A 13,699-nucleotide genomic window follows, 5' to 3' on the forward strand; every position below is an offset into this window, starting at 1 on the left:
ACCCTCCTCTCTGCTCCTCTGAAGTCAGGTTCTTGCAAGAAAAAAAATAAATAATAAAAAATGGCACCGCAGTTTTTGAGAACCATAGAATATTTACAAAGGCACAACCAAAGGACAAAAAGACCATGCAGTGTGCTCGAGGTAACAAAGAAATTCTGTGATACAGCAGGTAACCGAGCTTGGCTCCGTAGAGCCTGAGCATATGCTCTAACTCCTGGATCATCTTTCTTCTGTATTACATTTGCTTAGCTTGGTGATAAAAATATGTCTTCCTCCAGAGGCATATTGACCACATAATGCTGAACGCAGATTATGAGGTTTTATGTTTGTTTATGATGATACATGCAAACAAAATACCTGTCTTGCAAAATATTTTGGCTGCCATCCATCACAAAATAATCATTAGGCAGAAAGCGAGTCTAAGAAACTCCTTCCCTTCAGCCACCAGAAGAAGTAATTAAAACTAAATAGCATTTGCCTGTCCATTTGCAAGCCAGTAAACGGTGCAGCTGGGCATGGTAAGGGCCCAGCAGAGTTTCTGATTAGCAAAACGAAGCAACTTTAACATATCCCATCAAACCAGCACGCTGGCCCTCCCTCAGCTCCCCTTGCCCTCTTCCAAAGGTGGTTATCCCAGAGGTGATCTTAACCATAAAAATGCTTGAAAGCAGTTGTGTTGGCAGGCACAGTTTCAAAGAGAGGACACACAAAATAATTAGAAGCAATGTTTGCCGCTCCACTTCAGAGAGCTCCTGTTTGAGTTCAGGAGGGATAAGAGGGAAAGTAGAGGATGCTTCCCGGAGAGCAAGCGAGGTGAGTAAGGATGGCCAGGGGGTAGGCTCAGGACAGGGGGGTGATAGGAAACTGCAGCAGCTTGTGGCGAGCGGAGACGTGGGTGGGAAAGGAGACGCAGGTCCGTAGGTGGGGAAGCAGGAAAGCAAGGGGAGCGGGGCGGACAAGAGGATTTCGGCGAGCGGCTAGCCAGCTGGCACACACATAGCAGCTGCTGCTGTGTCAGCCTAGGAGAGTAGCTGCAGCTGCACGCTGGCCATGAATAGCAGAGGAGCAGCGTGCCGGCTGGCTGCTGGAGGGACGGGGGGCAGCCGGGGCGCTGAAAAGGCAGGGGGAGGCTCCGTGAAAGGTTTTCCGCGCAGGGGAACATGACAGCCCTTTGATTTCTGAGCTGTTTGTTCTCCGATTGTCCGCCCCAGTGGATGATCGGTGCTAAGGAGTTGGAACAGGGAGAGGGGGGGAGGGAGAGGAACAGAAGAAAAACCCGAGGTCCTAAATGGGGATCTGGGCTTTGATAGCGTATCCATAGCATGCAGTTGTCTGGATGTATAGCTTTCATAGTTGTCAGCAGGGATCAAAATCACAGGGTGCTTAAACTAAAGGAGAAATCTCTGCTCGCTTACTCTCCTAGCTGCTCGAGCCACCACTGGAGGAGGAGGAGGACATGATCCCACCACTTGGCCATCTGCTCTGCGTACTGCACATGTCACAGGGGGCTCTACAAGTGCTCCTGCACACCCTTTGGGTTTCTACACGAGCGCGGGCACATGCACCCCTCCACAGCTGTGGGTGCAGGCACCACATGTGCTCCTCTGTGGCTGTGCCTGCTCCTCCGTGCAGCCACAGGTGCTCCCACCCCATGCACTCCTCCACAGCTGTAGGCAATCCCACCCCGTGAGCTCCTCCACCACGGCACCCCCATGCACCAAGCACTCCTACACGTGGCTGTGGGCACGCAGCATCCCACGGGTGACCCCGCATCGTGCATACCCCTACATCGTGCTCCCACCCCGATCACCCATTGCACACACCTCCTCGCTGCCTGCGTGTGCACGCTCCCACAGGGCTGGGGGTGCACATACCCTATGCATACCCCCCTATAACTGCATATACCCCACAAATGACCCCCCCATGGCTACACACACCCCCCGTGGGTGCGCACACACGCGTGCAGCCCCCGCTGGCGGCGGGGCAGAGCACGGCGCTATAGGGCACAGCGTTATAGGGCACGGCGTTATAGGGAGGGGCGGCTGCCCCCCACCGCCCTTTAAGAGCCGCCCGGGGAGCGGCGCTGGCCCCACCCGCCGGCCGCGGGGCCGGGCCCGTCCCCCTCATTAATATGAAGGCGGCGGCCGCGGCGGCGAATGGGTAATGAAGCTGTCACTCCGGCACCTACTTGTTGGGTGTCCGCGGAGCCGAGGCGCACAGAGGGCGAGCGGAGCAGCGGCGGCAGAAGAAGAAGAAGACGAGGAGGAGGAGGAGGAGGAGGCAGCGGAGCGCTCCGGGCGGCCCCGCCGGCAGCCCATGCCCTGCGCCCCCCGGCGCGCTGCGGGCGGCTCCCCCGCCGCCCATGCCGCGAGCGGCCGCCGGTCCGGGTGCGGGTCCGGCTCCGTGGCCGGTGGGCTCGGCGGGCTCCTCTGAGGCGGCCCCGCGGAGCTGCAGGCATGGGGGGCGCCGGCCGCCGGCCCCCGGCCCCTGCTCTCGGCCTGGCGCTGCTCCTCGCCGCCTGCCTGCAGGTACGGGGGTGCTGGGGAGGGGTGGGGGGGGGTGTGTGGGCTCCGCGCCCCCTTCTCGTCCTGCTCCGCGGTGCTGCTCGCAGAGCTGTTGCACCCCCTTTTTTTTTTTTTTTTTTTTTTTTTTTTTATTCCCTTCCCTCCAGGTGCCCGTCTTCCCCCTCCCTTATTTTTTATTTATTTATTTTTAATTATTATTATTATATTTTTTTTTCGGTTTTTATTTTTAGGTGTCCCGTTGCACGGGCTATTTCGAGCTGCAGCTTAACTCGGTGCGGAATGTAAACGGAGAGTTGCTCAACGGGGAGTGCTGCGACGGCGAGAAGAGCCCCCAGAACCAGGGCTGCGCCCGGGACGAGTGCGACACTTACGTGAAGGTCTGCCTCAAGGAATACCAGGCCAAGATCACCCCCGTCGGACCCTGCAACTACGGATTCGGATCTACCCCCGTGCTCGGTGGAAATATTTTTTATTTGAACGGCAACAAGTACTCCCATCAAGGCAGGACCCCCGAGACGGGCAGGATCGTTATCCCCTTCCAGTTCGCGTGGCCGGTAGGTCGCCGCCTCTCCCACCTCTGCTTTAATTATTATTAATTTATTTTTTTATTATTATTATTATTATTGCTGTGCGGCTCGGGGGCGGCAGGTTGCGGGACGCGCTCCATACCCGAGGCAGAGAGGGTGGGGAGCGGGCACCGCGTGTCCCGCTTGACGGGATCCCCGAGAAAGCGCGGTGGTGGTGGTGGGGGCGGACAGCACGAAAAAATTAATTAAAAATAATACGATAATCATGGTAACGATCCCGGCGGGTCGGAGCGCGGGGCTGCCCCCGGCAGGGGGCGCCGGAGGGCGGCGCAGGTGGGGGCGCGGGGCGCGTGCCGCGGCTCGCGAAGGGCGCGCGAGCGGCCGCCCCTCCCGGGGCAATGCTGGTACTGCTGGCACTGCTGCTGCTGGTACTGCGCGCACTGCTGGCACTGCTGCTGCTGGTACTGCGCGCGCTGCTGCTGCTGGTGCTGCTGCCGCTGCTCGCGGCCGTGCTGCTGGAGCCGCGCCCGCCCCCGCGGCGGCCGTTGGAGCGGGGCTGGGAGGGGCGGGAGGCGCCGCCCCGGGGTGTGTGGGGTGTATGTGTGTATGGGGGGGGGACACACAGCGGCTGTCCCCTCAGGGATGGGGGCTGGCAGCCGCCGTACGGAGCGCTGGGGAAGGAGGGGAGGGTGAGAGCCGCCCCCCTCCTCAGCGCTGAGGGGGGTCCCGGTGCGCTCCCCGCCCGCCATTTCCTCACGGGGCTCAGCCCCCTGCGTCCCCACGCGTGGGCATGGCATGGGGGGACCCCTCAGGTCCTGGCTGTGTGCCCCCCTGCCTCGGGTGTTTAGGGACACCCCCTAGGGCTTGTAGGGCACCCCCCCCCAGGCTCGTAGGTGGCCCCCGGGGCAGCACAGCTGCTGCCCGTAGCCATTCTGAGCAGGCAGGTGGTGGAGTGCTGAGGTGTGGGGATGGATGGCCAGGTGCCCCAGCTGGGCAGGGAGATAAGTTATCACGGTGATATCAGGGTTATCAGGGTGATTTATGCTGGCCCTGGTACCCACAGGTTGCATTGAGCACCTGGTGGCTAATAAACGGGGTGGCCTGCAGCGATCTGTGGAGGTGGGCAGGCTGCAGGAGCTTTGTTATCTTGGAAATTGCTGCTAGGAACTGTCCAGGTGGGGAAAATGCTTGCTTGTTTCATTTTGGAAAGGAAACCGCTTCACTACAGACACTTAAAACTTGCTGTGCTACCAGGGACCCTCTGTCCTGATGCTCACACACCTCACATTAACCACACCATGCAGAGGTTGGGGTTTTGCTCAAATTAGGTGGCGAATAAATTTGCACAAACTATTAATTTCTCTGCACAGATGCTCTGTGTTCTCATTGCCAAGTTGGAGTGTTTTCATTGCCTTTGTTTGTCCAGAGGCCTGTTGAAATAAGAAAGGTTGCTGTTAACAGGTATAGTCAATACCATAAAGAAAACAGGGTGTTTGGAACTCTGCTCTTAAGTTATAAGATCAAAGGGAAAATTAAAATTCTTTCTCCTTTGTTGACCGTGTAATATGGGCTTGGTGAAATCATAAACTCCTCTTTTAAGTAGGAGATTTCAGTAACATTAGCACCTCAAACTTTACATGTTATCTGCACGAGGAAGTAGAGGCAGCTGAAGTCACACTTATAATTCGCTGGTTTCTAGCATTGCTACTTGAAACAGGAGGAGAGTTGGATAATCCTTACAGTGCAGGTCCCTAAGCCCAGCCGTCTTTGTTTTTTACTCTGTTGGAATAAGCACATTCCTACCTTGCAGCTGCCGGATATTGTTGTTCTGTGCTCATCGAGTCCTAAGAAAGGCCTGTTTGACCTCCCTCTTGCAGGTAGATTACCACAGTGTCTCTAGCTTACAATACCATGCCTGCCGTTGTTTCTGGTATTATTGCCCCCAGCGTTTTACAGGAGTTGAAGTCTCTGACTGTTGTTCTGCCGTGTCTTTGCAGCTGTTGCAAACCAGCCTGTAATTTATTTAAACAGTGCCACTGCAGTCTAGTGGGTGGCTGGCTGATTTCTGGAAGGTTTACTGAATACTCTCCCTGCCCACCCTTGATTCTAAAAATAAGCTGTGGAGTAGCTGTACTTTTAAAAGCAGTCCGTGTATCGCGCTCTGCAGAGGCACTTAGGGAAAGAAGTCCCTCCTATAGGTTGTAGTTTCTTGAATTGTGGATGTTCAGTCTGATGGGGAATGCAGCATCTTTGTCACAATTGTACATAAGCCATACAGAGTCTACAAGAAGAGGCTTAACAGTAATGTTAGTTTAACAACTTGTTTTTTTTAAGTAGATGGGGTTCCTGGGTTATATTTCAATTACTGGGGCAATTTCAAAATTATCTCTTTGTAACCAAATAAGACAGCAGCATGGATGTAGTCTTTTCATAGAAGTGTGTTCTTCTCTTATGAAACAAATTAGCTTTGGTGCACAGTAGCCAAAGGACTTAACGTATTTTTTTCTAATACTGAAGAATCCTGCCCCAATGAAAAGCAGCATTAGTATATGTGAACTTCTTATGAAACTCGCCTGGGTGGTAGCTCCTTCACTTAAGGATGCTCATATAGTAATGTGCAAATCACTTGAGGGATGTCTGTTTGATAGGACATCATCCTAAACTAACCGTATCTGTAATGCATTGGCTATCTTAAATATCTGCTTTTTTTTTCTATTACACATGGGAAAAATGTAAAGCATTTTACTCTAAAAGACAAGTGTTTTTTTTCTGTAAAGCTGCAGTACCAGAGTTCAGTGACTTCTCCGGTTTGATACAGAGAAGGTTATCCAGCTTATTCCTATTTCCTGTCTCTTTTTAATATCATTAGTCTGATCTCTGATTTGCAAGAGGAGCTTGGGATATTGCCAAAAAGTTCTTAAAATTGCTACCTTGGGATACATCATCCACAGAAATCTGGCAGTGGGAGAGGTTGAGGAACAGCTAGAACAATACAGCTGTCGTCTTCACCCACCTACCTCACATTTTTTTCTTTGCCTCCTGCTGTAAAACTTGCAGCTTAATGCTCTTTTGAGATTGTTAACAAACAAATGATGCAATTAAAGTGTGTGTAATTTTAAAAGAAAGAAGACAGAAGGGTTCAAATAGCTTTGAAAAATAAATTCAGATCGCTTACACAGCTTAGGTTCGTTATAAAGCATTTTTTATGGCAAGAAATTCAGGCACCATTTGTTTGGACACTGCACCTTCAAGTGCTTCCTTTTGACCAAATTAGAAACACCTAACATAGCAGTAGTTATCAGTTACAGGATATTACCAAAATTTAAATTTTGGCTAAATAAATGAGATTAGACAGCTCCTGAAGACGATGTTTTAAAGGTGTAGGCATTGTGTTGGGTGCCTTATGTGGAACCATTTTTAATACATCTTTTCAAGATGGCATGAAATGGAGTTGTGTGTGTGTGTGGTTTTTTTTCTCCACCCTGTTCGTTCCCTCAGGGAATTCACAGCTTTTCCTGCACCATAAATACTGGTATGGCATTCATTACTTCAGTTAATTAGTCATATAGAAGAATTGTTCTGACTAGTCGTGGATGTTGAAATCATGTACAACAATATGCATAATTATCTCCCCTCAGCCCCCCTGTTCTTACTAGTCTGGTGTGACTGACAGTCAGTGCACAAGTACTCTGTTCTCTGCCTGAACTCCACAGGTGAACTTCAGAGTTCAGGGACTTGCAGATAAGTATCTGGAAAAAAAACAGCAGTTTTATTTCTTCTTGACGCTCAACAGGTACTTAGTTAAGACCCTTTACCTATCTGAGGAAGGGGTACTGGAGGTTCAGGGGGTCCTCACAACTTGCTCTAGTAACTCTGCCTTCCCTACTGGAATTTAGGCAGTTCATTTTTTGTTTTTGTAAGTGCTGATATTAATTTTTTCCTACTTAGAGTGTGATTATTAACACTTAGCTGTACATTTCTAAAGCACTGTTAACTTTCAGGTAGTTAAAAATACACAAAAGTGTTTAAATTTAATATCCAGTCTGCATGGATTTCATCCACATGCAGTCCACATGTGAGTCTCATCCAAATGCTTGGAAGTGTTCAGTCTTGAGCTGAAACATAAACTGGAGTACGAGCCATTGAATATGTAAAGCTGCTGAAAGGATAACTTGGCTGCAGCAGTAAATGTTGGATTTCTTAGAAAGCAACCGTTCCCCCTCCCCTGCCAAAACCCAAGCAAGAATATTTGACCTTGCAGCTTTTATTGCTTAATGGGTCCAGTGCTCTGTTTGGCATTTTTAGATGGTGTCTACTTGAGTATGATCTTCTGCATCAAGTACTGTCATTCCTAATTTGAAAACTTGTGTATATTTTGGAAGTAGTGAGGCCCTGGGAGGCATTTAGCCTTGAAGCATGTTATCTAGATCCTTGATGCCTGCAGGGAGCTAGGTAGTCTGACTGTAGGAAATGTGCTTGTATGTTTCTGTTTGGCTGGTAGTGTTACACTTGGTCTACCTTCTGTCTTAACAGAGACATCACTACCCAAGATCAGGATCTTGAGGCTTCGTAATGAAAACATCCTGGATTAGGTTACTCCATGCTCCCTGGTAGGGTAGATGTGCACTCTGTCGCCTTGAATGATGACCCATCGTGACAGATGTGCTCAAATTAGGCGGGTTAAAATTAGACCATTTGCAATTCAGAAAGGTACTTAGATGAAGTTGCACCAAAGAAACGTAACACACTTCATGAAAATGATCAGCATTTCACAAATATAGTATCAAGTGATACTCAGCAGCCTTTGCCTCTAAATAATTGCTCTTTGCTCTGTTGAAACTTTTTTTTTTTTTAATAAGCACATGCAAGCACAGTCCCAAGCAAGAATTGAGGGCAGGGAATAAAAGTGAGAGCATCACCTTGTGCCAAAATGTAAAATCCATCTGGTATAATGATGTGGGATGCAAGTGCATTATAACCCCTCATTAACAGAGGAAGTCAGCATGGAAAAATAATGTAGTAGAAAGCTATATGTATTGACGAATTACATGAATTATTAATGTCTTATTTGCCAGTAGCCTAGCTCTTTTCCTAAATGGAAGTCTGTGCTGATAGCACAAATTTATTTTTTTTTATATCTACCCCCCTTTTTTTTTCCCTCCCTGAACTTGCTGCTTGGTTACTCACTGCCAGATTGGCTTGTCGATAGGTTCTGGGACTGCTGTAGTAACTGGCGTGGCAAACTGTTCCTTGTGCTAACAGAAGCACCTGCAGTGCTTGTGTGTGCGAAGCCATTACCTGCCTTGTGTGACCCAGGGACAAATAATGCTGTGGATCAGAAAATGCAGACTTTCTGAATCCGTATTTATTTCCTCAGTCTTGAAGCAGGTCAGGGAATCATATGCTTTCAGCTGCTCAGTACTGTATTTGACTTAAGCTTTTTTGATTGGAAATAAAAGTATAATGAGGGGATGATTTATTATATAACAATATGCCTTCAGGTTTGGGCTATGCCAATGCAAAGAGTAGCTTGCAGGTTTTGCAGTGCTCTGTCTTAAATGAAGATATAATTGGGCGGTGTTTTAGAGACTGGCTGTAGCAATGCTGAGTAGTGACAACTCCAGTTGACTTCAATAGCAGCTGCAGGTGTCACCTCTAAAAAAGAATCAGTGCCTTAATGGTGAGCACTTCAGAACCACTCTTTGAAAAAGGGATTTATTATTGGCGTGCTGCGTGTGCCAGCAACTATTTGCAGCTTGCCCAGAATAGAAAGCCTAAAGACTTAAGTTTCATGTAACTATAGAAAATCTGTCTTCTACTTTTAAGCAGAAATGTTCTTTGCACTCTTAATCTTTCATGCATTGATGTTACTGAATCTAGAATTTCTTATGTCTTTGAAATAAATGTGCCCTGGAGGGTGATATTCTGGTAACTGCTTAAGCCTGTATGCCTTAAAGTTCTGGGTTTTTTTTTTTTTTTGAATGTCACAGAGATGGCCAGATAGAAAAAAGAACACTTCTATTTATACCCATTGAAAGCTTCCTTAGATAAACACTTGCTTATTTATAAGGAACACTGAGGCTGAATTCAAAACTTGCAGACAAATAACCTTCCCTCCCAGACGCTGAGAGCTGTGCTTAGACACCTCTTGTCAGCTCTCTGATCTTCATTCCGGAAGGTGCTCTGACCAGCCTCTGGGTGAAACGCTGCTCTCCCCAGCACACGGCCCATGTGGGCATTACAGCTTCCACTGAAAATGGAATAGGTGTTAAAGGAGTCAGGATTACCCCTTGCTAGAGGATGCGAGGTGGAGAAGAGGGTGAGGTAGAAACGGTGTGTGTTTAATTCACCACAACATGATGGGGGCTTTGTAGCTCTGGCTTTGGGCTGTTTGAAGATGTTCCAACTCCTGTTTTCTAAAAAAAAAAAAAAAAAAAAAAAGACTATATGAAAGGTCTGCTATAGACACGAGTATTTGTAGCTTTAGTCTTCAGTGATCTGGTTTGTCTTTAACATAAGTGGCTGGGGGTGAAACTGTAGTTAGTGTGTTTATATCGGACTTGTGATATTGGGCCTATTTGAGCTGCAGCCCCATCATATTGTAGACTTTCTGAGAGATCCAGTGAAGTTCAAGGAAATCTGTTGGTTTAGGTGTCTAGAAGCATTGTTTTGTAAAAACCTAACTTCTGGGTCTGATGCTACTGCCTGTATTCCCTGCACGAGTCCAGCTCAATTTGAGATAATGCTGCTAGAGTTCAGTGGCTGCCAGCACAGCAGCAGTGAAAAATTAAGCTTCTGTCAAACCGTAAATGTGAAACACCTACATCTTCTGGATGTAAAAAGTGCCAAAAATGGCCTAGTGCATTTTTAATCTGTTAGTTATTAATGACTTGCCTCAAAGTCTTTCTTGAATGGGAGGGATTGTGTTAAAGACAGATGTAAGGTGGATGAGTTGTCTCACTTGGTGGTGTCCCTGAAGGCTGGTGGCTCTCTGGCCCCTCTTTTTGAGCAACACCACAGTCGCTGCGTAGGTGAGATGAATGCAACTCACCCTCTCTGTGTAGTCTGACTCCTTCACTTGTTTTTCCTCTATGTGATGGTTTGTGCGAGTGTGGGCTCTGAAATACATGCAATGAACATACTTTAGAAACTATTAAGTTCATAAAGCAGCTATAATCACATCATGCACTTAGTCATCTGCAGAAGGTTTAGATTACTCTGTGCCCAGAAGCTTCCCTCCCTTCTCTTCTGAAAACAAGGCTGATGTTTTGTCAACTCTGTGTGGGTCCTATTTGCGTTGCTTTCTGTGGTTCGGGGCTGCTCGACCTAGAGAGGAGGCTGAGAAGGGCAGGGTGTGCTGCTCTCCTGCTAGCACATCGATTTTCTGTCCTGTGGGCCACTCTGCTTCCAGCTGCTAGTAATCCTCTGAGCTGGAAGAAGCTGTGAAAAGTGCTTTGAAAGGAGAGGAGCTAGCCCAAAGAGTGAGGAATAAGGGTATACTGACACTGCTTCTGGCCTCTTCGTGTTTATCCAGATACTCAAAGGTGGTTGCTGTGGCTCCTGGCAGTAACGCTGCCATTCTCTTCCTCTGCAGCACTCTGATACGCCTTTGTTGGGCTTCATGCCAGAAAGCTGCTCCGGCTCTGGGTCAGTAGGTATCTAAACTTGGTCAGCCTTTGGCTGGAGGTGATCATCAGCAGTGCTGTCATGTTGGTGGCTCTTGTACGGTGTGTTTTGCTGTCATGCGAGTGGCGGGTTGCCGTGTAATCTGAGCACCCCATCACCCTCCCTTGCTGTCCCCAAGGCTGGGGAGTGAACCTGTGTGGATGACTAGGTCCATCTGTGCTAGCTGTGTTGGGCATCTGCTGAACTTCCACCAGTATGGTGCACTGGAGCCACTGCCTTCCTCTGCTGTACACCCAGGGAGAGCTGAAGGAACACACATGGCTGTAGGGTTTACAGTGGCTCTCTGGTGCATCACCTTGAGCCAGGGAGGAGTGGCTCTTACTGGATCAGTCATGGATACTGGGTGCCTTTGCTTACTATCTAAGGAAAAATTGTATATAAAACTTTACAAGTAATCTTGAGTGGAAACTATAGTATGTGTGTGGATAAGGAAGTACAATGAAGCTGGTCCAGGACTGAACAGTTAAGTTACTCTTATTTTCCCAGTTACTCAGATTCCTCTGGGTCTGGTAGCTAGAGTTCTGTTCAGTGATGTTTGGAGAAATCCTTTGTGTGCAGCACAATAGATGCATTTCTGCATCTCCAAAGACTTAAATACCACCTCTCTCTGAGAGATAAATGCTCACTATTTACCTGAAATGTGTCTACTGCTGCTTTAGATATTAAACTCTTCCCTTGTAATTATATTCGGGGAATGGTTTATCATTATAAAACACTGCTTGGTAGTTGAGCTATAGCTTGCGCTCATTTACTAAACTTTATCTCCAAGGTGATTTTTGAGAATTGTAGTTAGCTATTACTGCGTATAGAGAGGATGAAAATTGATGATGTATTTTATCGATTGCTGTTTTGGATACTAAGTTAAAAAGCATATTTTAAATGAAGATTTCCTGGTAACTCTCAGCTGAAAAACATAACGTGGATTTTATCTGTAGTTCAAATCACTGTGTGCTCCTCAGCAGTAGTTAAAATGCTATATTAGATGGAATGGCATCTAATGGGGCATGGCATTTGAAGGCTAAATGACAATCTTAGTCTTACTTGATTAGAGCTTGCAGAGGTTGCTAAGGAACAGCCTAATAGTCCTTGAGTAACCAATTATATGCCCCTTGGACAGATGCACAGGTGCTCGTTCTCTGAAGTTTTTTTAAATCTGAGATAAGACTGGAGTATTAGTACATAAACTGCAATCTGTTTACATCCTGCTTCGGGCTTGAAAGTCCTGATTGTATATATCTTGTTCCCAGCAGGATGTCTTCTGATGTTTTTTGTTCAGTACATTATTATTTGATTATTACTACACTTAAATGCTTCTTGCAGTGCTGCTTCTACTTCCAGATGGTCCACTAGTTCTCTAGTCTGTGTGCTTTCTAGTACTCTGAACATACCAGCTTAAGTAAAGAAGCATCTAAAGTTAAAATTGGATAAACTTAACATTTCCAGGTTTTCGATGAGTAGGCAGTATTAATATTGATGCAGTATCATACAATTAGTAGAAAATGCTAGCTTTTGGTACTCCTTAAGCAGTACATGCAAATTGTAATGAAATACTGGATGAGCTGGCTGTTAACTTAAAACACAAAGTGTAATCATTTTGGTCTTTTTTTTCTGAGTATGTGTAATTCTGTTTATAATTCTGTAAAGTTGAAATGTCTTATCTTAAAACAGCCTACATTTTAAAAGTTAAAAGTCCTAGCTGCTAGCTGGAGAACTTAAATTCTAATTACAGAGCTTGTTGATGCTTGGAAGGCTTGACTGGCATGTGCTTTAGGCAGGCAGTAAGTTAAATACATAAGAAGCTTAATTATTGATGTATTCTAATAAAGACTGAAGTAGAAGTTAACAGTGTGCAATTTTGGGTACCATTTGCTGTTCTTTCCAATGGCTAAAGACAATTTGAATAGTACCATTTTGGTAACCTGTGCTACTGCTTTAGAGATTTCAGTGGCAGTTCCTTGCTATTGCACCTTGCACAAAAACTTTGTTGTGGTTTTGATAGTTCTAATTTTTTATGTTTAAAAACATGATTTTCCTTATCATATGTCATGGAGTTTACTGTAACTGGCTGCATGCAATCAGCAAAGTCTCCAAATCAGACCATGTTCGCTTGGGCTGCTAAGACCAAGTATAGCCATCTACAAGCCTCTGCTAGTGACTCTTGTTCTACACAAGAAGTGGATAGCATCTCTTCTGTTTATAAGTTGTTGTTTAAACCATATATTTACAATTAGGCCCAAAGTGTTGTAGTGTTGTATTTAAGACCTTTGAACTGAATATTGTTTCCCTGGTTGATCCACAGAGACCAGCAATTTCTCTTTCGCTTCCCCACTTTCTAATAAGTAGAGAAACTGTAATGTTCAGACTTGCATGCTGAATGTTGGCTTTCAGTGACTTAGTGCTCCTCAGGTGTGTTCTGATGTCACCACAGCTTAATGACAAACTTCAGGGTTGTGTAGCTTTTAGTTACTTAACATCTCCTCTTGCTTTCCAAGATAAAAGGTAAAATGGTTGCTCAAATGTAGCTGGTGGCAGCTCTTAAGAGGTAATTCCCAGAATTCAAATACCTCTTTTTCCTAAGTACACAGCACTTAGGAAAAAGTACACAGGACTTACATAGCTGTGGACTGTTGGAATATTACTGTCACCAGGCTTTAAGAGAAGAACATGATGGTGAATATCAGTAGCTGTTCATATCTGCTCCCAGATTGCTGCAACTGGAAGGTAAATAAAATAAGCTTTAACTGGCAGGAGACTGTCTGACTTGTGGCAGCCTGCTATCAGCGATAGTATGTATGTCCCCAAGACCTTGGGATGGACTTTCAAGACATGGAAGTCTGCAAAACTTTGGCTTGCCAAGGGATTTGGACAGAATGGCAGAGGAACTGGTGACAAGTGAAACTGCTAAAGAAACTGAGAATTATTCATTTGTATGCATTCTTGAGTTAGGAATCCTGGTTTGGA

At 46.6% G+C, this 13,699-nt stretch overlaps 1 protein-coding gene across 1 annotated transcript in view; it reads left to right on the forward strand.

Annotated features, from left to right (window-relative positions):
• Window positions 1-2,156: 2,156 nt before the first annotated feature.
• The window catches only part of JAG2 (jagged canonical Notch ligand 2), a 68,184-nt gene continuing 56,641 nt past the window's right edge, over window positions 2,157-13,699 (forward strand). Inside the window, exons 1-2 of the mRNA XM_032188785.1 lie at window positions 2,157-2,528; window positions 2,756-3,079. Coding sequence (XP_032044676.1) covers window positions 2,157-2,528; window positions 2,756-3,079 — 696 coding nt within the window. The remainder of the gene's footprint in view (window positions 2,529-2,755; window positions 3,080-13,699) is intronic.

Source organism: Aythya fuligula, chromosome 5, assembly GCF_009819795.1.
Source record: "Aythya fuligula isolate bAytFul2 chromosome 5, bAytFul2.pri, whole genome shotgun sequence".
In the NCBI taxonomy this organism is placed as follows: Eukaryota; Metazoa; Chordata; class Aves; order Anseriformes; family Anatidae; genus Aythya; species Aythya fuligula.